At 54.3% G+C, this 27,221-nt stretch overlaps 1 protein-coding gene across 4 annotated transcripts in view; it reads right to left on the bottom strand.

Annotated features, from left to right (window-relative positions):
- Positions 1-27,221, bottom strand: part of OTOF (otoferlin) — a 90,514-nt gene that overhangs the window by 11,457 nt on the left and 51,836 nt on the right. For 2 of the 4 annotated variants that reach the window (XM_039887613.1, XM_039887614.1), the window contains exons 9-31: positions 21,595-21,726; positions 16,605-16,667; positions 16,092-16,176; positions 11,784-11,943; positions 11,278-11,464; positions 10,482-10,668; positions 8,937-9,160; positions 8,337-8,445; positions 7,620-7,800; positions 7,378-7,498; positions 6,703-6,803; positions 6,495-6,585; positions 6,203-6,319; positions 5,706-5,858; positions 5,130-5,319; positions 4,896-5,020; positions 4,382-4,516; positions 3,495-3,656; positions 3,192-3,311; positions 2,515-2,676; positions 2,237-2,399; positions 1,509-1,639; positions 158-187 (exon numbers count right to left, since the gene is read on the bottom strand). In XM_039887613.1, the coding sequence (XP_039743547.1) occupies positions 158-187; positions 1,509-1,639; positions 2,237-2,399; positions 2,515-2,676; positions 3,192-3,311; positions 3,495-3,656; positions 4,382-4,516; positions 4,896-5,020; positions 5,130-5,319; positions 5,706-5,858; positions 6,203-6,319; positions 6,495-6,585; positions 6,703-6,803; positions 7,378-7,498; positions 7,620-7,800; positions 8,337-8,445; positions 8,937-9,160; positions 10,482-10,668; positions 11,278-11,464; positions 11,784-11,943; positions 16,092-16,176; positions 16,605-16,667; positions 21,595-21,726 (3,129 nt within the window). The remainder of the gene's footprint in view (positions 1-157; positions 188-1,508; positions 1,640-2,236; positions 2,400-2,514; positions 2,677-3,191; positions 3,312-3,494; positions 3,657-4,381; positions 4,517-4,895; positions 5,021-5,129; positions 5,320-5,705; positions 5,859-6,202; positions 6,320-6,494; positions 6,586-6,702; positions 6,804-7,377; positions 7,499-7,619; positions 7,801-8,336; positions 8,446-8,936; positions 9,161-10,481; positions 10,669-11,277; positions 11,465-11,783; positions 11,944-16,091; positions 16,177-16,604; positions 16,668-21,594; positions 21,727-27,221) is intronic. The other 2 variants (XM_039887615.1, XM_039887616.1) reach the window with 1 other exon arrangement.

Raw genomic sequence — 27,221 nt, 5'->3', positions numbered from 1 at the left:
AGCAGCTCTCTCCCTCTGCCTTTTTGGGGGGTGTGCTGGCCAGAGCATCCAGAGGCTGGGGGTAGCTCATGCCTGATGCTGAGCCCCCTGGCCTGACACTCTATGCCAGTGTGGGGTCGTCTCTCCCCAGAGCCCCCTGAATGGTCCCCACACTCACCACATCCACCTTGATGACAGCATCAGAAGTCTGCAGAGGGGTATCAAAGAGACAGGGACAGAATGAGCCCTCCAAGGCCTGGAGTGGAGGCAGAGGCCCGGTCAGGGAGCACGGAGGAGAGGGAGCTCATGCAGAGATGCTTGCCGTGGGCTGAGTCCCTGTGCACAGGGCCAACTCTGCACTAATAGGAGCACACTGCTGGTGAGCCTGCCGAAGGTCTGCTCTGCAGATGTTTCCTCAGACCCTCTGGGGCAGTGATTCTCAAGCCTGAGAGAGTTGTGAACTCCCTAGGTGATGTCACCGGGCGTCAGGGTTGGGAAGGGAGGCTGGCCACACACAGTAGGAATTCAGTGATGTTGGCTAGATGGAGTCAACTTCAACTCCACTTTTCTTCCCTTACCAGGGCAAGCACCTTAAAAATTAAGTGGACACACATACACACACACAATTGCATAGCTGAAGAGAACCCTGGTGAAAACACTTCCAGCAGAGCTCAGGGCCTGCGGGACGATGGGCAAGCTTAGGTACCGTCCTCTGTCTGTTTGCTGCGGGCCTGAAACTAGGGGGCTGTTGGCCAGGCACTGGATCTCGTCTGCTCCACGTTCCCAAGAGCCATGTGCACATAACTCAGCTGGCTGGCTGGGGACCCTCTGGAGTCAAGGATTATGGGCTAAGAGAAGATGTTTCGCATTAAACTCAGACCTCAGAAGCTAAGAGACATCCCTAGTTGTATGAAGCAGGCGAGGTTGGAAACGAGATCTGGAGAAAGGGTTAGGTAGGGAGGAAGCCCACTTCCAGCCTCTCTGTGCTGTCTGGACTCAGGATGGTCTCTTCCAGGCTGGCCTCATTCCCACCCTCTGTTGCAGAGGTCACGTCCAAATCCAACCCCTGGGTCTCCCTCTGGCAGATAAACAGCCTTAGTCCCAAAGCCAGGAGGAATAGGAAGCTTCTAGCTGGAAATCTTTCCTTAGCCCAGGTCTGGGGAGAGTTGTTTGTGAATGGCTAGGATGGGAAATCAGGAACCCTCTAGAACACTGGCGTACCCAACAAGGAATCCATTGCCTATGGTGTCATTTGTCGAAGTAAAAATAATTGCAGGCTATTACCTCAAATGGTTACTGCTCTTTCTGTCTCTCATACTTGCACGCCACACGCTCGTGCACTTGCACACATGCATACACAAACACGTGCAACTCTGACAGTCTTGCATTCCGGGACAGTCTAGGATGGAGCTGTGTGCACGTGTGGTCAGGGTCAGCCCTGGACGCTGAAAGAGGCAGCCAGGCTCTCAGTGAGTGTCACAGGCAGTGCATGCTCTTAGCCTGCGTGGGACTGACCCCACGCGCCTTACCGCATCCAGCTTCACCATGGTCTCCAGCTTCTTGATGGGCACCTCTGGCTCCATGTTCACCACGACCTCCCCTGTAGGGTGAGAGGAGGGGCCCCCGTTGCACAGTACATGGCGGCCCCGGAGGAGCCTGACTGGGTAGAGAGATGGACAGACAGGCAGACAGACAGGAAGGAGCAGGAGTAACAGTGAGAATTGGGGATGGCAAGAAGGACCAGAGGCCTAAAGCTGATTCTGGAGCTTTCTGAGGGGAGAGGGAGGGATGAAAAGTTGGGCATAAGGAAAAGGAGAAGCTGAGCCAGAGAGAAGGGAGAGCTGCAGTGGAGGGAAATAGTGGAAGCTGGGCCGGGAAGAAGGCCGGGAGGGAGGCCAGGAGGGAGGCTGGGAGGGAGGCCGGGATGGGAGGCCGGGAGGAATGGGAGGAGGCCGTGGGAGGGAAGCTGGAGTGGGAGGCTGATGGAGTTCAATTTTCTCCACATAAACCAGCAGAGGAAGCCATCTGCCTTCAGACCCTCTCATGACATCTCCAGCTCTGGCTCTTTCTGGCTCTAGAGTGAACAGCAGCCCTGGGCAGCCTTGGCCCCCAGGATGGGACCTCCCCCTGGCCTCCCATGCTCCCATCTGGGATGTCCTAGAGAAGCAAAGTGGCGGCTGTATGGGCTGGACTGTGAGCTGAAGCCCCTCCAGTGGACTGAGTGGAGCCAGGCCTGGGCTTCGAAGTGTGGCTGTACCTGTGGTGTTCCAGTTGGGGGCTGAGTGGTCTGGGGGCCGGTAGATGAAGCGCCGAAGGGAGCTGACGGCGTGGGAGCCCACCAGGGTGTAGCGGCCAAAGGCCCGGCAGTCCACCACTCGGATGTTCAAGGGCGGGTGCAGTAGTTCGTTCTCAGGGAGGTCCTGGGGTGTTGGCCAATGGAGCCTGAGCTCAGGGAAGGGGGCAGAGGCACTGGGCCGTGTCCAGCCACACCAGCCGCACCCAGCTCTGCCCGACTATTCCTGGGCCTGCACCCACCACTTCAAACCACTTGACGAGGGTGTTGAAGTTGGGGTTCTTTTTGTAATTGTGAATCAGGGACGACTGCACCCCCTTCCCTGCACACTCGATGTCCACCCGCGGCCGGTCCACCTGGGCCAGGTTCACCCGCTTCAGGTCTCGCAGGCCCCAGAACAATACCTAGGTCGGGGGGAGAAGAGAGTCCCTCAGACAAGGGAGCCAGCTGTGGGTGGGCTGGCCGCCCTGAGAAGGAACTGGGCCGTGAGTCAGGAAGGTTGAGGCCAGAAGAGTTGACGAGGGGTGGGGTGTCCTCAGGGGGCTGTGGGGTGAGGGTGGGCATGTGGGCGCAGATGGGAGGGCTGGGAAAGGTCCCAGCATGCAGCGAGGTGACTGAGCGCAGACCTGGCAGGCCCTAGGTGGGCGGGGGCCTGTGTCTCCTGCTGCCTCCAGGTGTGACCTTGGACAAGTCGCTCCCCACCCCTTGTCCCCTCAATCTCCTTGTTTGGAAAGTGGAGAGTAGCCTGAGGGTGTTGAAGCTGCCTGGAGTTTGATGCCAACAGTGTGCCATGTGCCATGACCTGGGTCGGGTGAGAGAGCGGTGGGGCGCGGTGTGGGGTGCGGGGAGCGAGAGCACAGCAGGGCCCGTCCAGGGCAGGCGCGCGAGGGCGGAGCGGGGCTGGGGGACCCTCACGTACCTCGACTCGGTATTTGCTGAGCACAGGCCGGATGCCCATGGGCACCGGCATGATGGGACCTCGATCCATGTCCACCGGGCCATTGATGGGTGGCAGGTCGGCCTTCCCTGCCGGCCCAATCTGGGGAATGAGGACCATGGTGTCACAGTCTGGAGGGCCTGGAGAACAGGCTCCTGCTCCCCGGGAGTTATTTGCCATGTGATCTGGGGACACAGGGAAAGCCCAATGCCCCAGGCCTCCAAGGACTCCCCCAGCTCCAATCAGACTGGCCTCACAGTATGATGGGGAGGGGGCGGGGCCCACCTGCAGCAGCTCAAAGGCAGCCAGTAGGTCTCCGGCCGTGGCGTTGCCGCGGTAGATCTGGTAGTACTCGAGCTGGGGTGGGAAGCGGGGTGGGCAGTACGCTTCATCAGCCATCTTCACCAGGGGCTTGGCGAAGGTCCGGCCCATGAAGTCGGTTTTGCCCTGATGGGACCAAACAACCAAGGGGGGCACTTGGTGCTTGAGTTTACTGAGCATCATCACACCTAGGGGCTCACTCTGTCCTTACCACAGACCAGAGAGGTAAGGGGATAGGTGCGACCACCCTATTTCGCTGATGGGGAAACCAAGTCTCACCATACTTACTTGAGGCTTGAGCAGTGAATGGCAGAGGCAGGACTCAGGACTAGAAACAAGGCCCTCCTACCTCTAGTCCCAGACTCTCTCAGGTTCTCTAGCAGTTGAGGTGGCTTGTTGTAAGTGGCTTTCCAGCTCTGGAGGGGTCACCTCAATCCTTCCCATCCCCCCGCCCCCTACTCCAGAGGTTTCATGGAGAGCTGGGAGGCTGTTACTAACTGGTAGGTGTGGGGAGGGGTCAGGGGGCCGCCAGGATGGGGGAAGGCTGGGGACAGCAGGACTTGCTGACACATCTCCTAAACACTCCTGAATTCTTTCCATCTGTGCTGGGAGGTGGGGACGCCTGGATCATTCCCTCCCTGAGACCCCAGAGACCCATGGTATTGGAAAGGGGTCAGGCTGCAGCAACAGAGCAGGAGCCACCTGGGGTCTCCCGGAGAGGCTGGTCAGCAGCACAGACTCCCCGATTCCATGCACGCACCCCAGCTGAGGGGCTTGGGGGAGGGGGCTGTCAGTGCAGGTGGAGTCCAGTGAAGAAGGGGTAGGTCCCTGGTGCCAGAGCCCACCCATACCATGGTGTCCTGGTCATAGATTTCAATGACAAGGATAGGGGGATCGTCTCGCAGCTCATGAGCTTCGCCGTACAGCTCCAGGTTGTCAAAGACCAGCATTTGGTCCCAGGTGGGGCACAGGGTCTCATTCAGGACCTGCAGTGTGGGGCAGAGTGAGGCGAGACAGGTAATAAGTGCGGGTGGGCAGGCAGATACGCGAGCAGGAGCCACCTCCAGTCACTGCAGCTCTCAGGCGACTCGGGGGCAGAAATGGCATGTTCCCCGACTCTTCTGGGAATCTTAAAATGAAGGCTAACGTGAAGTCTGCTCGTGCCTATGTCCCCTCTGTCCTGTGTTGAATATAATCGTGACTAAAGTCTTCACCAGTGTGGCCCGGGCCTGCAGTTATCTGCAAGGCTTCCCTCTAAGGATCTGGGAGCACTGGCTGACCTGTTTCTCCAGGTCCCACGGGGTCATAGGTCCCCACCCAAATACTCTCAAAACCAGAGCCACTTCCTCCTCCCCAGACCCTTACCTCTGTGCACTGACTCTGGTTGATGAAGAAGACACGGGCAAAGGGGTCCGAGAGGCCGCTGCTGTCAGCGGCAAAGAGGCTGCGAGCCTGGTACATGTGGGCGCGGAGCTGGAACACCTGCTTCTCTGTGGGAAAGGGCAGGCTGAGACGGGGAGGGGCAGGTGGTTCCTCAGTGCCCTCCCGGGGTGAGGGCTGGGAGCCAGGGGCTGCCCAGGCCCAGGAGTCCCCACTCACTTGTGTAGACCAGGCTGATGGGTGGGAAGGAGTGCAGGCCCAGGCCCTGGGCCGCCTTGACCTCCTCGAAGCCGCAGGGCAGGCCACACAGGAAGTCCTTGCGTTGCTTGCTGAGGCCCAGCCACAGGTAGAGCTCCAGCTTGGCCTGCACTGTCCAGCCTGCCGAGCCGAAGCCCCGTTTCCCTGGTAGCTGGGGGTGGGCTCGGGGTCAGCTGCTGGGGCCCATGGGGTGAGGACAGGGCAGGGGGCTGGCAGAGGCCTTGGTCAGAGCTGCCCCTGCCCCTCCATAGCCAACCCACTGGTCTGCAGGGTGGGGGTGGTCAACACAGCACCGAAGGGCATGGGCAGAGTAGGGCCATGCTGTCCTCCCCGCTTCTTACTCTCCTTCCGGCTCTTTCTCTGAGGACCTGCTACTTGAGGTCTCAAACTCATTGGCTCAGGCCAGCCAGACTCGGGATAAGGGGCTGCTCCCTCCAAGGGGAGATTAACCCCTTGAAAGAAGCCAGATGCAGACCTTGGGCCCCAGCCCGCCGCCCTGCTGCGCCACCGCCCGCGGTCTGGCTCCCCTTCTGGCACCTTGAGGAAGAGCGTCTTGACCTTGGCGCAGTCCTTGCCCAGCTCCTCCTCCACGATGGAGAAGAGCAGGTCTTTGGAGGGCACCCGGGCATAGGCGATGCGCTTGTTGTTGCTCATCATCCAGACGAAGACGTCGGGGATGCTGTGCTGGGGCTGCGGTGGGGGCGGGAGGGGTCCCTGTGATTGAGCGGGGCCCGCCTCTCGGCTGGGGCCCCCTGAGCCTCACTGACTGCCAGGATCTCTGCCTCAGGGCCCAGAGGGCCAGGCCTGGGCCTGGAGAGGGAAGGACCGCAGATGCTGGGTCTTTCTTTTCCCACCAGACGGAGCAGGAAGAAGACAAGACAGGATGACGAGCTTGTTCATTCCTGTGCCCCAGCGACTATCAGAGCAGGATGGGCCCCCTAGGGTGGTCCGGCCTAACCCCTTCCTGTGCGGCCCCCACTCCGGCCACTGGTTTGGGGCAGGGCACCCCTCTGTGCCTGCCAGCAGGGGCGCACCTCATCTGCCAGGAAGCGCAGCTTCTGCAGGAAGTTCTGGCACAGCCTCAGCTTGTCCCGTACCGTGTGTCTCTTCACTTGTGCGCGCACGGTCTTTGCCTGCTGCCCCATGCTCTCCTGTAGGGGTAGGGGCTGTACGTGGGGTTCAGGCCATGATGCATGATGGAGGGGGCTGTCCCTGGGTTCTGGGACCTCAGAGACAGATATACTCCCTCTTCGGTTTCCCCTTTTCACCTCCAGACCTTCCCTCCATCCCCTGTGTCTTCCAGCTTTGGGACCAGGGTGTCCTCACCAGCTCCCGCATGCACGATTTGAGACGCTCTCGGTCAAGCCTGGTACGTGAAGAGTGGCCCTGGTCCTTGTCGGCGAGGGAGAGGAAGCGGCTGGGGGGTGGGGGGAGCAGGGCTTAGTGGAGCCCACAGCAGGAGGCCTGCGGGCACCTCCTTCTCTGCCCAGACCCCTCACTTCCAGCCCCCCAGCCCTCCACCCCTCCCTCTCACTGGCAGCCACAGCTGAGTTCCTCCAGGACACCCCGCAGTCGACGCTCGGGGTAGGACTTCTCTGTTTTGATCATCTCCTGTACGTCGTTCAGGCCTTCTTCCTGTGAACCAGGAGTGGGGTGCATGCTGAGTCATAGCCACTCCCCGCAATCTCCCCAGTCCATCAGGGAGAATGGGGGGCTAGTGACCTGGGACCTCTCACTAGAGTCATCCTGCAGTGTCCCACCATCACGAGGAAACCACCAATTTCCCAGGTTCTGTTTTCAGAGCCTGTGGACCTTCAGCTCCTGAAGGAAGAAGCCACCTCTGCGCTCTGAGTCTATGATCCTGGTCAATTCACAGGAGTGAGCAGGACTCAGGACTAGATGGGCTGGGAGGGGGAGAGACAGGGGTTGCCCAGCCCCCTTCAGGGAACCCCAGGACGGATGAGCCAGAAGTTCCAGACTCCACTCCGGGTAGCCCTCAAGCCCTGGGCCCACTCCTGGGACCTGGGGGCGGGGACAGGAACATGGGTCCTGCTGGGGCCACTCCCGCAGTCTCCCGCCTCCCACCAGCCCTGCACAACAAGCTGCTGGGCAGACAGGCCTCGCGTGCTGCAGAGGAGGCTTTCCAGCTGGGCGAGGCCCCTGACGTCCCGCACCCGCCCTGTCCTCTCCCGCCAGGCCTGGCACTGACCAGCTTGTCTGCGATGTGGTCCATGATGCTGGCATTGTAGAGGCGGCGGCGCTGGTCCGGCCACCAGCTCTTGATGTAGATACAGGGTTTGCGCTCCAAGTAGGGCAGATGGAAATAGTTCCTGGGGTGGGAAGGGGTGGGAGGTTGGTGACTGGGGGCCCAAAGAGGTGGGAGGGCCAGGCCTTCAGAAGGGGCCAGGCAGTGGGCAGGCCCTTCAGGACCCTCGGTGTCACCTGGCTCACCTGTCAGTGATTTGGGGCCGCATGGGTGGGGTGGAGGAGACTGAGGCCAGGTCTCCACCCTCCTCGGTCTCATCATCACTCGAATTCTGGATCAGATCTACTTCCTCCTCGTCCCCGGGCTCCTTCCGAGGCCGAGGCCGCTGGGGTCGTGACAGGCCATCAACCTCATTCCCATAGTTGCCTGGAGGCAGGAGGGGGTGTCTGAGGGTCTGGAGTCCGTTCCCTACCTGGCCGGACCCTGCCCTGTAATCTAGGAACTGCCTTGGGATGGCAGGAGAGTCAGGCAATGGGGAAGCAGGTAGGGGTTGGTGGCCGCCTGGATGTGATAGAACACTCCCCAGAGAACAGTCCCCTTGTGCCCCTCGTCTGCAAAGATCTTGCAAGGAGCTCTGATGACCAGAGAGCTCCCTGGCCAGCCCAGGACATGGCCCTTTTCCCACTCTCTCCCCACTGCCCCCTGAGGGCCTCACCCCCTCTGCAGCGACGGCTCCTCTCTTCTCTGTGTCCCGAACACAGCCTAGGCTGTAAGTGGAACTCAGATCCACACCCTGGGCGTGTGTGCACTACGGACGTGCACTGTGCGCCGTGTGTGTGCTTGAGGACATGTGGAGGAAAGCGGTCAAAGTTCCCCTCGCCCCAGGGCTGTGGTGCAGGGCTTAGCAGAGACCACCCAGCAGCTCTGAGGCCTGGAGACCCTTCTATGAGCCCAGCACTCACCTATGGTGACCTCGAAGGTGATTGGCTTGTCTCCGTTTTTCCGGTCAATCATTGAGGCCTCCAGGAAGGCTCCAAATAGAAAGAATTCTTCCATTTTCCCCATGCAGCTCTGTGGGGAAGGTGGTCGAAGCCATCCGTAAACCGTAGCAGGGATGCTGGGCCAGGGGCCAGCCCTCCTCCTGCCATCTCACAGACAGGCCTTTGGGCTGATGGTGGAGATACCCCACTCAGTTGTGGAGCTGGGCAGCCCAGACCCTGAAGGACCGAGGGCCGAGTTCCTTTTGCCCTCCAGCCTGAATGTCCCTGAAGCAGGGGCTGGCTCCAAACACCACAGGGACAGCCCTGGCTGGGAACGGGGGAAGTGATGAGGCTCCATCTTGGGACCTCTGGGCAGAACACGGGCACAGGAAGGGCAACGGGGCAGAGGTGCCGCTGGGGGCAGATGGGGGGCTCCTGCTTCCTGGGGAGGCAGGCCTCACTCTGGGGTCTGGACCCTGAGGCAGACTGAGCAGCCACAGGCAGAGCCCAGGTCCTGGCTGCCATGGCGGGGAGAGGGCTGAGCTGAGGGCCCTGGAGGACAGCGACCCCCTGGGGCCTCACCTCTGAGACAGGTGTGGCCTGCTCCACCTGCACTTCCGTGGAGCTGGTGAGCTCAGGGTTGGAGGTGTCCAGGATCTCTACAGCCAGGCCCAGCATGAGGCGGGCGCGGAAGGACACGCCCTCACCCAGGCCCTCGTTCAGGTCCTGGTGCTCGTCCAGTAGGGTGTAGTTGCGTGTGGAGCCGTACATGTTCACCCAGGCTGGGCCCAGAGTGGGCAGGAAGCCTGAGGGCCGGGGAGGAAGAGGAGAGGCCTGTGTCACACCCCAGGGCCTATGAGGGGTAGAGGGACCCCTTTGTGGGGCTCCCAGCCTGCACTTCCTGGTTGCTGAGCTGAGGACCCCATGCCTTCCTTGGTGAAATGTCTGAGGCAAGAGAAGGCCTGTGGGGCAGCACGTGGCTCACAAGAGGTTGCAGGGAGAGCTCGTGTCCGCTGCGCGTGGCAGGTGTGGGGCCCTTTCTTGGGCCATGCTCCCTGCCTCCTGGTACTGGAGCAGGAGCTGCCTGTGATCTCTTTGAAAGACAGATGCCAGCTCCTCCTACCCCGCAGCGTGGCTTCCCAGCCCTCTGCCATCTGTGCAGGCCCCTCCCCTCTTCTCCAACTGTCCTTCCTGTTCAACACGCTTCCTCCGCGAAGCCTCCCCAGTTCCCAGTCCCGGCTAACTTCTCCCATCATTGGGATTTATCGTGTCTCACGTGTAGCACAGATCTCATTCTGCCTATGTGTTTTGTTTGTTTGGTTTTTATTCTGCCTAGTTAAAAAAATCTTATAGCATTTTAAAAATGAAGATACACTTCATGTAACATGAAATTCACCATATTAAAGTATGCATTTCAGCGGTTTTTAGTATATTCATTATGTTGTACAACCACCACCTAATTCCAGAATACTTCCATCCCCCTAAAAAAAAACGGTACCTATTAGCAGTTAGTCCCAATCCCCCCTCCCCGACTTCCTGGCAACCACTAATCTACTTTCTGTCTCTATGGATTGACCTATTCTGGACATTTTATATAAATGGAATCATACAATACGTGGCCTTTTGCCTTAGGTTTTGAGCATTTGGTAGCACATCCATCTCCTAATCCCCAGCGAGTGCCATGAGGACAGGAACAGATTCTTCTCTTGTCCTCGATCCCTGGTACCCAGCATCGTGCTGGGGTCCTGGAAGGGCTCTGTCACCATAACGAGTCTGTGGCTAGGTACTACGGCAGCAGTATACGCATGTGTATAATACGCATGTATGCACACATATGGAATTACTATTTTCATTTTACAGATGAAAAGACATGTACAAAGGTCACGCAGGTACCAACTGTCAGAGCTGGGGTTCAAGTCTAGGCAGCCTGGCTCGGGCAGGCGCAGTCAGCTCTGTGCAGACCTGAGTCATGACTTTCCCTCCTTCCCTTGAGGCAGAAGCTGCTGACAAAGCCCTCACCGTGCCCAGTGCCTTTCAGCCGAGCTGAGGGATGGCGGAGGTGATGTGAAGGGGGGTCTCATTTACACTTCCCTTTCAGGCCCCCCACCCCAGTCTCCTACTGCTGACCTTTGTCTCCGTCATTGGAAATCTTGCGCAGGTCAATGAAGTGGGTGCCGATGGCCACATCGTTGACCTTATCCGAGTCCCGGATTTGCACCTTCATGCGCTTGCAGAGTGGCGGGAACAGGTCAGTAAAGATGACCTGCTCATTCCAGAGCGGCTCGTAGCTGCTTTTCTGCACTGAAGTCTTGCCCTGGCGGGAGAAAGTGAATGGCAGGGTTTGTGTATGTGCACATGCGCGAGCATGTGTGCGTTTACTCAGGTGTATGTGTGTGTGGTGTGCGTGTGTGTGTATGTATGTGTGCTTTGTGTATGTGTGAGTATGTGTGCATGTGCGTCATGTGCATGCTGTGTGCATGGGTATGTATGTGTGCTTTAGGTATGTGTGCACATGTGTGTATGTGTTGATTCATGTGTGTATGTGTGTGTGGTGTGTGTGCATGTGTGTACACATGTGCAGTTTGTGTATATGTGTGTATCTCCTCCACTCTTTCCTACCCGAGCCTCTCAGACTCTCCTCTCATTTGGTGGTCCCCTCTCAGCTCTTGGTCTCTAGGACCCAGAGGCAGGGAGGACATCCCAAGGCCTGTCCACGCTGAGATGATGCCCAGCCTGGCCTCACTCTCGGCCCCTCTCAGCCAGAGCTCCCTCATCGCTCACTCTCCTCCCTTTACCAATGCACCAAGGTGATCACAGGCCAGTCTCCTGGCTTCTGATTTTGCCTCATGTCTGCTTCCAGGCCCCTACGCTCATCTGGTGCCTGTCACCCAAGCCCCAGCCTCTGCTCCCTGTACCCCAGTACCTTCTGGCCAGCAAAGAAGACTTGCACGTAGGGGTCGACCAGGTCCCTGTTCTCCCCGATGAAAGCCTTCTTCACGTTGGCCATGAGACTTGTGTTCATCCGGGGCAGCCCCTCTGCTCGGTAGATTTTCACGTAGAACCGAGCCCACTGGCGTTCAGGGGGCACCCCCTCGGGAAGCAGCAAGTTCCTGCTGGCACATACAGCTAGGGCACCAGGTCCCGGCACCCCAACTCCTGCCTTAGCATCTACATGCTTCTGGGGCCTAAGACAATCTCCATGAACCCCGCTCTGCCTCAGTCCTTTCTCTCCTGGGAGGAGGACAGCTGGTGGACACTGAGGCCAGCCTTGGTCTTTCTAGAAAGACCTGGGCTGTCTAGGGGTGGATGAGAACAAGGCTAAGGGAGATGGAAGGTACCATCTCTGGGCCAAGTTGACCCAGGGACTCCCTTTAGGGGGAAGGAAGGGTTGGGTCGGGTCAAGAGGGGTTAGGGAGATCGGGACCTCACCCTTCAATGTCATCCTCATCTGTCTCGTTGGCCTTGTGGGGTGTCTTGATGTTGTCCCCCTTGCCTACCACGGCAACATCGCACTTCACGTAGCCCTTCAGCCCCGCAGAGATGTCATCGGGGTCAGACAGGATGGCCCACTTGTGGTGAAACTGGTGCTCTGTGGTGGCGAGGATCAGGGACTGCACCTGCCGCCCCCACTCCAGATGGCACTCTGCCCTCGGGGCGGGCCGAGAAGCTGCAGAGCTGAAAGCCTTCTTGGCCCCTAGAGCTCAGGCCATGAGCCATCCTGGACCTAGGGGCCACAGCTCTGCCTGTGCCTGGGCCAGAGGGACAGAGGTCCCTGGGCGGGGACAGCTGGGGCAAGGCCCTACATCCAGATGTGTGGTGCGACTTCAAAGTGAGGCGCCTCCTAGTTGGTTTCTCTGCCTGACCCCTGCACTCACCTGTACACGGCTGCCAGAAGAGCCTTCCGAGAGGCTCCCTGACTCTCACACTCCCGTTCAAGCCTATCTGGGCTCCCCAGTGCTTGGGATAAAGACCACAGACTATAGCACTGCCCGTGGGGCCTCCTGATACAAATCTCCCAGCTCACGCTGCTCATTCTACCCGGCCTCTGTGCTCCTGCCAGGCAAACCTGCTTCCCCCTCTTTGAACCATTCACATCTCTATTCCATACCTTTGTGGCTGCTGGTCTCTGAGCTTGGAATGCCCTCATCCCTGATCTTCCTCTGCCCCCACCCTCCTCCTCCCTGGTCAACTCGTACTCCTTTTGCTCAAGTGTTTCCTCTTCCATGCAGCCTTCCCTGACTTCCTCAGAATTGCCGATCCTGGCTCCTTGGGTGTTCTTGGTGTTCCACAGGCACACCTTCTATCTCCCTGTCACTGTGGTCATCTACTTATTGTCTGTCTCCAATTTCAGCCTGAAAGCCTCCTATAGACAGAGATTGGTAGTGTCACCCCAGTATTCTCAGGACCTCGGACAGTGTGGAGGAAAGGGCAAATGTCCGGGGAGGAGGCCGCTCTAGGAAGGGCCTGCCCTTCGGGTTTACTTCAAAGCTGTTCGCAAGCAGAGGGAAGCCTTGGCTTTGATGCATGAAGGACACATGTTCTTCTGGTTTTGTTTGGGCGCTTACACCTCCAGGGACTCAGAACGTCCCTACTCTCCTCCCTCACCTACACCATTTACCATAGCTCAGACCTGTCCCCAACAAGGCTCTGTCCCCAGTGGGCTCCATGTGCACAGAAATCAGCCTGTCTGGGATTAGGCCAGCCCAACCGCGTCAGAGATAATGCCATAGTAGAGTCTAAAGAGAGAGACCAGGATGCTGAGAGGGCAGGAACTGGGTGGCGAAAAGTTGCTGGAGGCCGTCAGCTGAACCGGCACATCTCAGGAGGAGGGGGCCATGTCCTGGGCAGCCCCAAAGCTTCGAGGTCTTTCCAGAGCAGATGTTTGTGGGATGGATACTGAGCTAGATGGCTGGATGGGGAGATGCACAGAGGATGCATCTATGCATAGAGGATGGGCTGTCTAGCTGGTGGAAAGGTAGACGAAAGGATGGATGGATGAATAGACGGTGGATGGATTAATATATGGATGGGCGGATGGATATATGGATGAGTGGGTGGATTCGTGGCTGGGTGGTGGGATGAACGGATAGAGGGGTAGGTGAACAGACGTGTGCATTGGGGAAATTTAGCAAGGAAAGAGAATAAGAGTCAGGAGGGACATGAAAATTGCCCTCAAATTTAAAGGCTCTTTGAAGAGGAAATGGATTTAGTCTTTCCGTCTGCGAAAGGCAGACCTGTGAACATGGGTGAAGGTCACAGGGCGACAGAGTTTGATGTGATGTAAACAAATGGAGATTTCTAAAATAGGAGATAGTGCCCGTTTCTGGGAGGTCTAAGCAGAGCTGAGTGACCAATTAGGGATACTTTCTGAAGGACCCTACGCTGGGTGAACACTGGACTGATAACCTCTAAGGCCATTCCAGTCCTAAGGCTGTTAGATCCCACTGACGTGGTACTGTCACTGTCAAAGGGCCAGAGCTGCAGGACACCATGAACCCCTGAGCTATACACTTACCAGCCTGAAACGTCATTTCCCTGCCTCGGGTCTGCCTCCGCCTCCTGCCCAGGAAGGCCGGTAGGGCGGGGGAGGTTGCTAGCATCTACGGTAGGATGAGTGGAGCCTTGTCTGACCCCTCCTTGTCTCCGGCAGATAGTAGCAATGAGCGAACAGTTTCCTGCTGTTGCCTCTGATGGTGTGGTCCTGCCAGGGTGAGGACAGACTGTGGTCTCCCAGGAATCCCTTCCAGCTCCATGAGATGTTGACATCAGCCAAGGCTCCCAGCAGCACCCAGGAGTCCAATGTCCCCGGCATCATGCTCCCAACAATGCCCTGGCTGGATCAGGAACCGGGGACTCATCAAGAAGTTTAGGCCAAACTGGAGCTCATCGGTGCCCCAGCTGCAGGAACTTCACCCATGTTCACAGGTCTGCCTTTCGCAGACGGAAAGACTAAATCCATTTCCTCTTCAAAGAGCCTTTAAATCTGAGGGCAATTTTCATGTCCCTCCTGACTCTTATTCTCTTTCCTTGCTAAATTTCCCCAATGTACACGTCTGTTCACCTACCCCTCTATCCGTTCATCCAACCACCCAGCCACGCATCCACCCACCCATGTGACTTCAGGCTCTCATGAAAGGTACCAGGCTCAGGGACAGATTCTGCCAGAGCAGCTAATCTTGGGGTGGGTTACCCCAGTAAAGAGTCTGGGCTTTGGGCCCACACAGACCTGGGTTCATATCGTATTTCTGCCACTGACTCACAGTGTGGCCCTGGACCAGCTATGCAAGCTCGCTGAGCCTCAGTTTCCTTATTGTGAAATGGGAACAATGACGCTTATGTGGGGTTGTGAGGGTTCGACCTGCTGAGACAGGGTGCTTAGCCCAGGGCCTGGCACTCTGTAGGTGCTCTCTGAGCAGTGGCGGCTCCCTCGCCAGGACGCCATCGCCCTGGAGCCCAGACGTCCACATCAGGCTCCTCACTGTCTCTCCCGCCTCCTGCTGACGGTGTAGGGGGCTCTGCTCAGGCCCTGCATGGAGATCCTCCTCGGGGACGCCAGTGTCCTTCCAACCAACAGCCCGCAGCTGTGTGTGCTTCCTGGGAAGCCCCAGAGCGGTAGGCTGACCCTTCTCCCCACTCCCTGTAGCGCTGATGGTCACGAAGGCCACTCTCTCGAGGGCCACAACATGTGTGGGGCAGTAGGAAGGCCCTGGCCTGGCAGCGGGAGACCCAGCTGGTATCCCAGACTCTGGGAAAGTCCCTTCATCACCCTGGGCCTGTTTCTTCATCATCACAGAGAGATCAGACTAGAAGTTTTTAAGTTCTCTTGCAGCTCAAGTGTCCTATGATTTTTTGTGATTTTCATGTTGAGTTTTGGACTCAGATTCCCTGGTCTGAGTTCTATTTGGTTGAACCATGAGAAATCACCGATTTATTTAACCTCCAAGCCACTTAACTTCTCTTGGCCTCGTTTATCTTGTCTGTAAAATGGGAAGGAGTGCCAATGCCCACCTCATTATACTGTGAAGGTCAAATGTGACAGTCTGAGTGACATTGTATTGTCACTATCAAAGGGCTTCATGGGGTCATTATTGTACCTGAGTGGCAGGTTCACTTCAGGGACGTGGGGTGGGGCCCAATGCCAGGTTGTATGCTAGCGGTTTCTGAGTTGGCCAGGTGGTCAGTTGTCACAAGCCCTCCAGGCCACCCCTGGGAGTTCTCTCACTGACCCCATGCAGTGTTGGCCCACAGGTACCCACAGAGCTGCTAGTCAGCTGTAGCGCCATGTGGCTATTCTCAGATGGTCTGGGTCCCTTGATGGACGGTCAATGAAAGTGTTTTTAGAGCCCAGTGTCCCTCAGAAGCTGCCACACTGCATTTGGCATTGAGGACAGGGGGCTTTGTGGGGGCTCTGGAGTCACATAGCCTGATTTCACCCCAATGACTAGGTGACTGGGGATGCCCTGGTATTTCTCTGAACTCCAGACTGTCAAAGGGGTGACGCCACCAATCCCACAGGGTTCCTGTGAAGTCGGCAGACTGGGCACGGTAGTCACTGTGTTTGTGTACAGACTGACACCCCATCACTCTGCACGCCTGATGGCTGTGCATGCTCATGGCCCCACGAGTTCATGGTCCCGGCTATGCTGGGTCCAGGGACCGCCAAGGCAGGAAGGACGGCATGCGCCACGCTCTTCAAGCCATGTGCACGTGTGCGGACCGGGCCGCACAGCTACTCACCAGGCTGGGAGTACACGGTCCCCACGTCCATTTTGAAGGACCCCACCAGGGTGCCGCTGCGTAGCAGGTTCTTGGAGTGAATCACCTTCCGGGCAGAACCAGCAGCCCCAGTCAGGCTGGGCAGGGCGGAAGCTTTCCAGGGGCAGGGGTGGGGCCAGCTGATGGTGGCTCCACTTTAGTCTTTCTGGGGACCCAAACTTCTTGGCGAAGTGGGAAGGCATTTGGCGGGGTGGGGGGCAGCTTGCTGGGGCTCAGCATCGGCCCCTCCTGCCCTGGCCTGATTTTGCTGGCTGCCAGGTATGGGTGAGAAGAAGGTTGTACACTGTACAGAGGCACCTGGCTAAAGAGGAGAGAAGGGCTCACATGCAGCCTGTGCCCTTGCGCACCCATGTGTCTGGGTGCGGGGCTGCCTTTTTCTGGTTGGTCCATGGGGAAGGGGAACCCTTTTCAAGTTTGCACAAAGGTGCAGTGTGAGCTAATGTCCCTGCATGCCGGGGGCTGCTCCCCACTCACCGAGATCTTGATGATCTTGTCAAACATGACATCAGGAGAGACGTGGAAGTCGAAGACAAAGTACTGGAGGGGAGAAGGACCCAGACCTGCTGTCAGGGGTCGGCAGGGGCTAACGGCCCGGGGCAGGGCCAGGCCCCTCCGCGCCGCAGTGTCTGTCTGCACCCCGGCCATTTCCCCTGAGCCTGGAGGTTTGGATGACAAGCAGTGGCAACCATTGGTCCTCCCTGACCCCAGGGGCAGGTGGGAGGTAGGGTCTCAACAGGAGGGCAAGGCCCCAAGCCCTAGGCAGGGCCAGTACCAGCTACTATGGGAAGGGGAAGGAAATGGGAGCAGTCGATGGAACAGTCCATGCTGATTTTCTGTGCTTCGAAGGGCCCTGGGCTGGGGAGCTGGGAAACTGGGGTTCTAGTTCTGGTTTTACCTCTTTCTGGCTGTGTGGCCCTGGGCAACAAATTTTCTGAACCTCAGCTTTCTGAGTTGAAAAATGAGGATAATGACACCTAACTCAGAGTCCTGTTATGAGGCTTGATGAGACACTATGACATATTCCACTGAATCTGAGATGCCACTGACTGTAAGCTACACTGTGACTACATGAGCCATGTAGACACTGCCATTAAACTGCAGTGTTCCACTGCCTAGACGTGTGGCCCAATTTCAGGAATGATACAACGTAAAATAAGGCGAACTTTAGAACTAATGAGCTGTGGTGCATGGAGGCACTTAGTCCGCTGGAAACGTAAAACGCTGTGGGCATGAACTGTCCTCTTAAGCTGGGAGCTGCCACTGCTAGTTGTAATACTCACCCCTTTCCCCAGCCTTGGCGTGCAGGCACCAGGAGTGAGGGTGTGGGGCACTGAGCAGAGGCACTCCTGCTTTGGTGGCCTCGTGGGCAGGGAGAAGGACGAAATGTTCTTGGGATAAGTGTCTGAGGAGAATCTCCCAGCTGCTGGAGTTTCACACAGACCACTCTGAGTAAAAGTGCTGGCTTTAGAGCCAGACAGACTGAGTTTTTACTGTTGGACTGCTCACTTCCTTTCCTGAGCTGCAGTTTACCCCTCTCTGATGTGGGGAGAATGATTCAGGGCCTCCATGTTGAACCGCTCCAGGGGGAGGGAGCTGGGAGGCATGGTTGTAAAGCCTAAATGAGAAGACCTTTGTCAAGCATGCAACCAGGTGTGCATGTGGTCAGTGCACATTAAACACCAACTGCTACGTGTGGTGGTAATATGTCCAGGTGGTGCTGGCCATGGGGGAACTGAAGCACTGGAAAGACAGGTAGAGATCCAGACGCGCAGATGGCAACTGATGCCTTGGGACTGAGGGCGATGCCCAAAGAGCATGTAGGAGGGAAGCAGGTCCAGGGCTGGACTCCAAGAAGAAGAGCATTTCCGCAGTAAGCAGAGCGAGTGAGGCCAAGAAAGGCAGTGAGGGGAGAAGCTAGAGAGAAGGGGAAAGCAGAGGAGGGCCCCAAAGGTCCCTAGGGAAGGAGCCAGCAAGGGGGTGGAAGGAGCCAGGCAGTCAAGGGAGAGGGGCGACAGTGGACATTGTACTTAGGGACAGCAAGACCCTCGGTGCATTGAAGGATGGGCAGTTTTAGCGAAGCCGTGGGGCGGAAACAACTGTCTGTAGAGACTGAGGCATGACTGGGAGGTGAGGAAGTGGGGACAACGGACGGAGTCGGACGGAATGAGAGGAGAGAGGTGGTCACTGGGAGGTATGTGGGACTGAAGAAAGGCAGAGCTAGATGGATGGATGGATGATAGATAGACAGACAGACAGACAGACAGACAGATAGATAGATGATAGATGATAAACAAACTTCTAGTTCCTATCCTTGAGCATATGCGGTGTTCCACAGTTGTACTTAGAAGAGAACACGTGAGAGTAGAACACGTTATAGACAAACGAGGAGCCAAAAAAAAGAAAAAAGAAAAAAAGCAGAGTTGGTGATATTGGGTGGTTGAGGTGATGCCAGATTTGTTGAGATGTAGAAAGAGAAGAATGCAGGGCAAAAGGAAGGGGCGGTTTAGACAGAAGGAAGATGCCAGTGGCCGGGACCAGATGCAGCCACAGGAAAGGGGTCTTGGTCTGGTCAGATTATTCTGGGAGGCTGATGGTTGTGAGCCTCCCTTCACGTAAGACAGGTCTGGAGCCAGGCAGAAGGGCCAAGGCCAGGCCAGGTGCCTCAGAGATGTGTTAACCCCAGGAGAGCGAGCTAGTGAAGCTACAACTAGAATTTTGCACTCCTTGAGCTGTCTGTGGTCATATTCCTCGTATCTCCTGAGCATACTCCCTTTTGTAATCACTTAGGAACCTGCTAAGTCATGTTGATCATTCTCACTTCCCTCTACTGTGATGACTGGGGCCATAGGAAGGTTCCCACTAACTCAGAATTAGCCAGAAGCAGTAAATCCCTGGGTGGATATTTGTCAGTGAATAGGGATGTGACACAGGAAGAGAAGAAAGGGGAGAGAAAGCCCAGCTTTGGAGCTGGGAAGAGTCATGGGAAGATAGTACAGAGTGGTGGTTCTCAATGTGTGTGTGTGTGTGTGAGAGAGAGAGAGAGAGAGAGAGAGAGAGAGAGAGAGAGAGAGAGCGTGAGTCGAGGGAGGAGGGGAAGGAGGAGACAGAGAGAGAGCATACCGAGAGAGAGCAGCAAGAATGAATATTAACCTCTGGGGGGCATTAGGCAATGTCTGGAAAAATTTTTGGTTGCTACAGTTGGATGGAGGATTGCTATTGGCATCCAGTGGGTAGAAACCAGCGATGCTGCTCCACATACAATGCGTGTGACAGTCCCCTACACTGAAAATTATTCAGTCCAAAATAGCTATAGTGCTGAGTTTGAGAAGCCTTGGTTTAGAGGAAATAAAAATTGAATATATCGGAGCTACTCGGATTTGTGAAAAAGAACAAAAATGTGATCAAGAACAAATTTAAGATTCCTTTGACTGGAATGAATAGTCTTAGTGGATATAAATATGGAGTTTAGAAAATGGTTTCTAGGCTGGAACCAGGACATAACCTTCTAGGGCAGAAACTGTCGGCTCTGCAGCCCCTAAATTGGCAAGCATGGGCCTGGCCCACAGCAGATGCTCAGCAAATGTTTGTTTCTTCCTTCGGGTGAGCATCCATCCAGCAGAGTTTTACTGAACCCCTCCAGGTACATGCCATGCTCTGGGCTGGGCCACAGCGATGTGGGAGACTGGGAGCCTCCAGTCTGCCAGGGAGACAGCGACAGGAAGGACCAACCACTATTCAGAGACGCCAGTGTCAGGAAGAGAGATGTGCACTGACCTCTGACCCAGAGAGTGCAGGGAAGGCTGCTCAGTGACAAGGACATTTGAGCTGGGCCCTGCAGGCGAGCAGGAGTTTGCTGGGCAACCACAGAGTGGGGAGAGCAGCTGTTTCCTTGGAAGGAGGAAGTAATTGAATGAAACATGAGGTTCGTGGGCCTGGTGCAAGGTGAGCCCTTGAGTCAGTCAAATGGGGCTTTGCTGCTATCAGATGACCATGGAAGGCCATGGGCTCCTGTCTCCATGTCTGTTAGGGGAAAGTAGACCCTTATCTAAGCTGGAGGCTTTTCCAGTCAGGGACGTGTCCTGCTGTAAGGTCAGAGATGTCGAGCCTGAGTTTCCTGACTCCTGGGAAGGTTGCCATGTGGGGCTAGTAGGAATGTCCTGAGCACTGACGCTCCAGCCCTGTGGGCCAGTGGGAAACCAGCTGTGAGAACAGGGGCCATTTGTGGTCACAGAGGAGATTTCAGCCAGGTCCCAGCTCTGGCCTGGGTCCCTGTGAAGGGCAGAAGTGTGCCTAGGTTTTTTCACTGAAGATGCATTTGCGGGGTGCGGGGGAAGTCCTATAGCTTCCCAAGAGATGCTCTCTCCCTAGTTATGGGTGGCACCCTCAACCTTTGACAATCCTTAGGACAGATGCCAAGACACAAGATACAGATGCCTTACTTGGGTCAGCCTGGCACCCTCATTGCTTGGAGTCACTGGGATAAGCAGTCTGGATGTCCCCTCCAGGAAAAAGACGGCCAGGGACCCCAAGCCAGTGGCTTCTGGGTCAGTCTGATGTGTGCTCAGGTATCTGTGGGGGACCTGGGCATCCCTCACCAGAGCTGATTAAGATGGGTTCCCCTCTGGAGCCTAAAGTCAAGATGATGTGTCTGGGTGGCCATCTAAGGTGGCAGACAGAGCACTGGGCTGAGGCTTGACAGTCTGAGCCTTTCTCTGTCAACAGTACTTTGTGATCTTGGCCCTTCCTATATTGAGGCCTCAGTCTCCTCTTCTGTAAGTTGGGGAGATTGAACTAGAAGGTCTCTGAGGTCTTTTGACCTCAATGTCGCCTCAAAAAGCTGCAAAGACTAGGAGTGGTTACTGGGCTTTTTTTTCTCACACCCCAAGAGTCGAGTTCTCTGGAAGGAGCCCCACAGAGGTTCAGGCACCCACAAAGGCAGCCTAGCAGAGAGGGTGAGCACACAGGACCCGACTTCAGCATTTAGCACCTGGGCGAGGTCTTTCTTCAGGAACCTCCACGTTCCCTGGTATAAAATGGGATTGATGGTGACCACCTCTGATGGTTGTTGTGGGAGTCAGAAGGGATGATGCACCTGAAGTATTCAGAAGAGTGCCTGGCACAGGGCAAGTGCTCATCAATGTGCCAGCGCCACCACGGGTGGGGGCTGGAATGAGATGGCACTGCTCCAGGGCCCTGGCCTGGGAAACAGCTGGGCCCCGGCCTTTGGGAGCCTGAGGTTCATGGAGACACTACTGAGAGCTGAACGGGAGTGACTGGGCAGTGTTCCTTTCGAAGGGTGACCTCTGGCCAGGCTGGGATCTAGACTGAGGATTCAGAGGATGTGGCCCTGCACGGCTGTGTGCTGGGGGTTGTCACAGGGTGGGCCACTCCTATTGGGTCTGGGTCGGGGTAAGGCCCAGCTTCCTGCCACATTTTGGGAGGCTTTCCCCACCTGGACACTGACCTCATTGTAATAGGGACAGTTAGTGGATTCCTTCATGGATGTGTACTTCTTGTCATCGCCCACCTCCACGCACACCACGGGGTCCATGTTCAAGCCCACCAGCTGCCGAGCCTCAATCACTGTGATGCTGACCTGCAGGCAAGAGGGAGGGAGGCCGGAGGGGAAGCTGTGTGAGCCCTGGAGCTGGCCTTGGCAGAATCGGAGCCCTTGCAGAGGCTGGACGGTGCAGGGCTAAACTTGCGTTCCAATCCGAGCACCATCTCTAATCTGTGGGTGATGCTGTGTTATTTCCCTGCTAAGCCTGTCTTCATTTATAAAGGAGGGGCGTGGGCTGGACAACCTCTAAGTCAGTGTGCACTAGAATTCCTGGGGGAAAGGTGGCGGTTAAAAACCCTGTTGCCCTGGCCACGTTCCAGACCAACCCCAATTCAGTCTGGGCGGGGAGGGTAGAAGTGTGTGTGGGGTGCAGCATCAATATTTTTAAATATCCCAGGTGATTCCAAGCACTGTGGTTCTCACTCTGAATTGATGTCTCTGCCTCATAGAAGGCTGCCAACCCACTTCTTAGGCTTCATGCACTCAAGAATGAAAGATTTCTATGTCTCCGTTCACATGTGCTGAATTTCCTGCTCTAGCATTTCTCATTTTAAGCCTGCAGGCCTTGCTATCTCTTTATCTTTCTGTAATTGGTCCCCCTTTCCACATTACTGGTTTCTCCCCTTTGGTTTAATTTGTTTGAATGCCCTGAGCCACCTTTTCTGCTTTGATGCTTGCAGGCTGTGAGCGCTCTGTCTTTTCAGTGATGCCCAGCTCCCCAGAATCTGACTTCTGTACGAGGAAGTACTTTTTCAGTTGTTTATTCATTCAACAAATATTTACTGGACACCTACCAAGGGCCAGGAACAATGAATGAAATAAACTCCTTTCCCTTGTGGAGCTTACTGGAAATGATTACTGGTTCATAGATTTTAAGCTGAGAAAAAGAAATTATGCACACACACACACATATAAAGAGAGAGAAAGAGATGTTTGTATGTGTGCTTCCCCTGAACCCTCATTGTGAGCCATCAGCTCTGGCTTGGGGTTTTGAGGTATTAGGGTTGCCATGATAACATAGAAAGAGGCGCAGATTTGGGGCTGCTAGATTGGCACTGAGCCCCAGACCTGATGACACATTACCAGGTGTGACAGGAGGTGGCCATGTAGGCTCACTGAGCCTCAGTTTTCTCAGCTAGAAGTGGAGACATCACCTATCCATAAGGCTGTGTGAGAGTTAAATGAGACAATGTGTGTCAAAATGCTTCATAAACAGTAGAAAGTTCTAGGAAATGTGAAATATTGTTACAAATGGCTTCTTCAAGAGAATCTACCTTCAATTAAGTGGTTGGTCTCTCAAGTAGGTAGAGTCATGTATGATGCTTTACGAGTGCTTCAGTTGACTCTCTTGAACTTGCATTTTAACAAAACAGCCTTTGCTAAGCTAGAATTAGCATTTACTTCAGCGCATTTTTCTAATGAAACTGTATGGGTTGCTTTTCTTGCTTCTCGTTTTGGAGATTTGGTATTTTAATTGCTGTGCTTTGATGCAACTTCTAAATATGATTTTACTCAAGAGGATTGTTTTCCCTTTCCATAAAAAAAAAAGAATAACCACTGTGTTCATCAAAGTCTTATAAATATTCTAAAGGCCAAGAAAAATCCACACATCAAAACTAAAGATGATAAGAAAAAGATGATAAGAAAAATGTTGCCAGGAAAGTATATAGCAATGGAAACTGAACATTTACTAACTGAAGTAACACTTGAACTAAGAAAGCAAGCATTTCTATCTGGAATTTGGAGTGCCAAAAGAAATGGAGTTTAGAATCTGGAGCTCTGAAGAAGTTCACTTCCTCAGGGAACTAAAAAAAAAAATAGAGCTAAGTAACTTAGCTCTGAGAGTTTACTGTAAAGAGAGCAAATAGACACTAGAAGTCCTTCCAGAACAGTCTTTACATAGTTGTTTATAGAGCTTTAACCTCTATGAAACTTTTTACACCAAATATATATTTTTAAAATCTCATCATTCCCACCTCCCAAAAACTAACCTATCCCCTCTTCTCCATTTAAAAAAAAAAAAATATATTCTTTAACTCAAGACTGGGAAGTAGATAGACCCAATTTTGGCATAATAAGATAGGCCATCAGGAGATTAACCTTCTTCTTCTTCTTCTTCTTTGGTTATTATTATTATTTATGCCTACAGCACTTGGTTTCCCTAGGGTCTCCCATCCGAGTACTAACAAGGTCCGACCTTGCTTAGCTTCTGAGATCAGACATCGGGCTTCTTCAGGTTGGCATGGCCACAGACCATGGACTGTGGCTGCACTGGGGTGTGAAACCAGAAATTTCTGCGTGTAAAGCACATGTGCTAACCGCTATACTACGGAACCACATCGAGATTAACCTTCTTAATGTGAACAGTTGGTTGGTTTTTACATTTTTCAAAAAGAGGCCCAGCCACGATGACAGCCTTTTGCCCCCTACTCCTTTTCGGGACCCAAAGTTTCTACTTCCTCCATTGAGCAGGGTCAACAATGGCAGACAAACTCTGGTTGGAAGCTCTGACATAAGAGGTTGGAGGTGGAGAGGGGAGGAGGGCAGAAGGTTTAATGGAGCAAAGTAGGGGAGGGGTAGAGAAAGGCTCCAGAGGGTGCTCTCTGCTGGCTCAGCTGAGGCCTGGAGGGAGATCCTGAGGGTGTGAGACTGAGGTCACTGGGTGGTGTTGGTGGGGGAGGGGAATGCCCTTCCTGCTGGCCTTCTCCCCACCTGGGGCTCGGGAGAGAGGAAATGTATCACTTGGGCTTGAAATTTAAAAAGAAAAAAAATTCTAAAGGAGGGGACTGGCCATCCTTCCTTCCCATTCTCTGATCATCCACAGAGGCCTTGATTTTTCCAGGATGGAAGATGAGGAGACAAATAGAGCCATAAAGAGACCAACTGACCAGCTGACCAGGGAGACTCTTTTGGTAACTGACTATTTCACCCTCTCCTTCCAAGATAAAGGACATAATCCCCAGGTGACTTCATGAAAGCCATTGTAAGGGACAATGCTGAATGTAAATCTATACTTCTATACTCTGTCCTGGTAGAACCCAAGAGTCATGGTGCTTCATGACCTGTTCCTGAGCTATCTGATTGTGCTGCAAGGACTTCAGCTGGGAGCTGGAGATGAGAGGTGGTGGGTCCTTTAGTATTGCTCTTCTGAAACGTCCTTTGCCTTTCTTCATCTCCCAGTGGCAGGGATGTGACATGACTAGCTCTGCGTTTTGAGAAGATCACAGAGGATGAAGGGGAGGAGGCAATCTGAGTGCAGGGAGACCAGACAGGAAGTGGGGATAATATTGCAGTTGAGGCTGGGGGTCTAGGGTCAGTGGCAAGGAAGGTGACATGGAGGCAAAAAACTAGAGAGATGTTTGGAGGTGAAAATGTATTAGGTCTTGGTGCCAGGAAGCAAGAGCAGGGGACAGATTCAAGACTCCGTGACCCACAGAAAACATCTCTGCCAAGTGCCGAGCTTTGCTCCCTCTCATGGGGAAGTTGCACATTCACGGGGAGGAGACTGTGGCTTCTCGCTTTTGAGATGCCAATAATCAGGAAAGGGTTTGCACATTATATGTATTCTAAACAGAAGAAACAAGGGGTGTGGGTACGCCATGGTTTTTTTTTTTTTCTTGCCATTCTGAGCCCTCAGGATACCTCCTGGGTCTGAGTTCAGCTAAGTCTCTCTCCACTTACCAACTGGGTGCCCTTTCTGAGGTCTAACTCAGCAAAGCCAAGTTCTCCAAGACAGTAAAGGCCCTTCTGCTGTTTTTTTTTTTTTTGCTTTATATGTTGTATTTATTGGAAGTAAGAATAATACCACATTTGCATCCTCATAGCTCTCTCAATGTGTGTTAACACTTGCAGTTGAGATGTGAGTGAACCGGCTGGGAAATACTGTGTTACCGAGTTAAATATAACTGTTTTGTTTAATTCAGAATGTTTATGAAGTCTTGGGAGGGAGAATGTCTGGTGTACTTAATAAAAGTCTCTGGGAGGAAGCAGTTTGAAAGAGCTTTGGAAAACAAGCAGCAGGGAGTATGCTGAAGATGAGCAGGGACCAGAGAGAGCGATTGTCTAAAAGGTTTAATTAGAGAGAAATTAGTTCCTCTGACTAACACGCTTGGGTTTGAACCCTGGCTCTAGCTGTGACCTAGGCAAGCTCCTTACCCTCCCAGGGCCTCAGTTTCTCACCTACGAAATGTAATGATAGCTATATTTGGAGGGTTGTAAGAATAACATTAACTTAAATGGAACACACACATACAGCCTCTAGCGTAGTGTCTAGCACATAGTAAACCTTCAAAAAAAGAACAGTTTCATCAATAGCAACAATGACAACTCCATTTTCTATGTGACAGGCTGGTGACAGGCTGGTGACATTGTAGAGGGAACGGTATCTGACTATGGGGTCTTTGTTCTTTGGAATTTTCCTGTTCTCAGCACACAGAGGAGTAAAGCTCTGAGCCCAGTCCCCTGGAAAAGCCTGCTCAGAAGCCTTAGGACACTCTGTGCTTGGGTTTTGGCAGGGAGGCGAGGGGAGGGGACGACATTCCCAAACCTTCAAGGAGCCCAGTGGCTTGAGGTTGTCTAAAACCACAGGGACAGGGCCGCTTGTCACTGCCTGGGGCTATTTTTCAAGCACCTGGGAAGATGGTCACAGACTGGATGAAAACAAACTGAAGCAAGGATTAAGGGAGACAGGTGTGTCCAGAGAAAATGAGACCCAATAGAAAAAAAGGTGGCATCTAGTCCATTATATCATACCTGAATGAGGTGAGGTGTGGCTGTCTTTAAAGAAGGGATGGTATTCATGGGGTCTGGGAAATGGGTATAAAAGATAAGCTCTATCCTGGGAGAGGAGCTCACACTGATTCTGGGGCCTGGCACTGGTACCGAGGGCAGGAAGTGTAGTGGTAGCCAGGTGGGGTCTCCTGTAGGCTCTGTCCACCCTGACCAGCCAGCATACTTACCCAATGTTAGGAATACACCCACAGTCTTCTGACCTATTGCTGGGTCTCATTAGTCCCCAAGGGAGGATCTAGAGCAATGGATGGTCCCTGGGCACTTTCTGTTTCCGGTTTATAAATGTGTACTAGGTGCTTCTAGCTTGTACATTAATCTATTGTGAGTTGTGTTCATGTAACTCAGTCTCTCAGGTTCTGATCAACTCAGAGAAGAGACAAAATTGAAGGTGTGGCCCTGTGAAGTTGATCAGGTCCCAGGCTGAGAGGACTGCATTGGGGTCCAGTGGCCTTGTATGGCCCTGCGCCGGCAGAGACCATTTATGCCTATGACCCATCCTGCTTGCACTGTGGCCACTTTAACAATCCTAGAGCTGCAAATCTCTCCCTATCTCAGCCATTTTGCCTCCGGTTTTTAGAAACATACAAACAAAAAAGAAATTGTTAATTTCAGAAAAAATACAGAGAAACAAAAAGAAGAAAAAAGAACCACCCACATTCTCACCATCTATAGATCATCAGGACTGACATTACTTCAGCATTAAAATAATACAAAACAGCAATTTAAAAAATACACCAAAA

Source organism: Pteropus medius, unplaced genomic scaffold, assembly GCF_902729225.1.
Source record: "Pteropus medius unplaced genomic scaffold, Ma_sr-lr_union100, whole genome shotgun sequence".
Classification (NCBI taxonomy): Eukaryota; Metazoa; Chordata; class Mammalia; order Chiroptera; family Pteropodidae; genus Pteropus; species Pteropus medius.
Note: the sequence above shows the minus strand (reverse complement) of the source record. Positions and strands in the feature narration are given on the sequence as shown.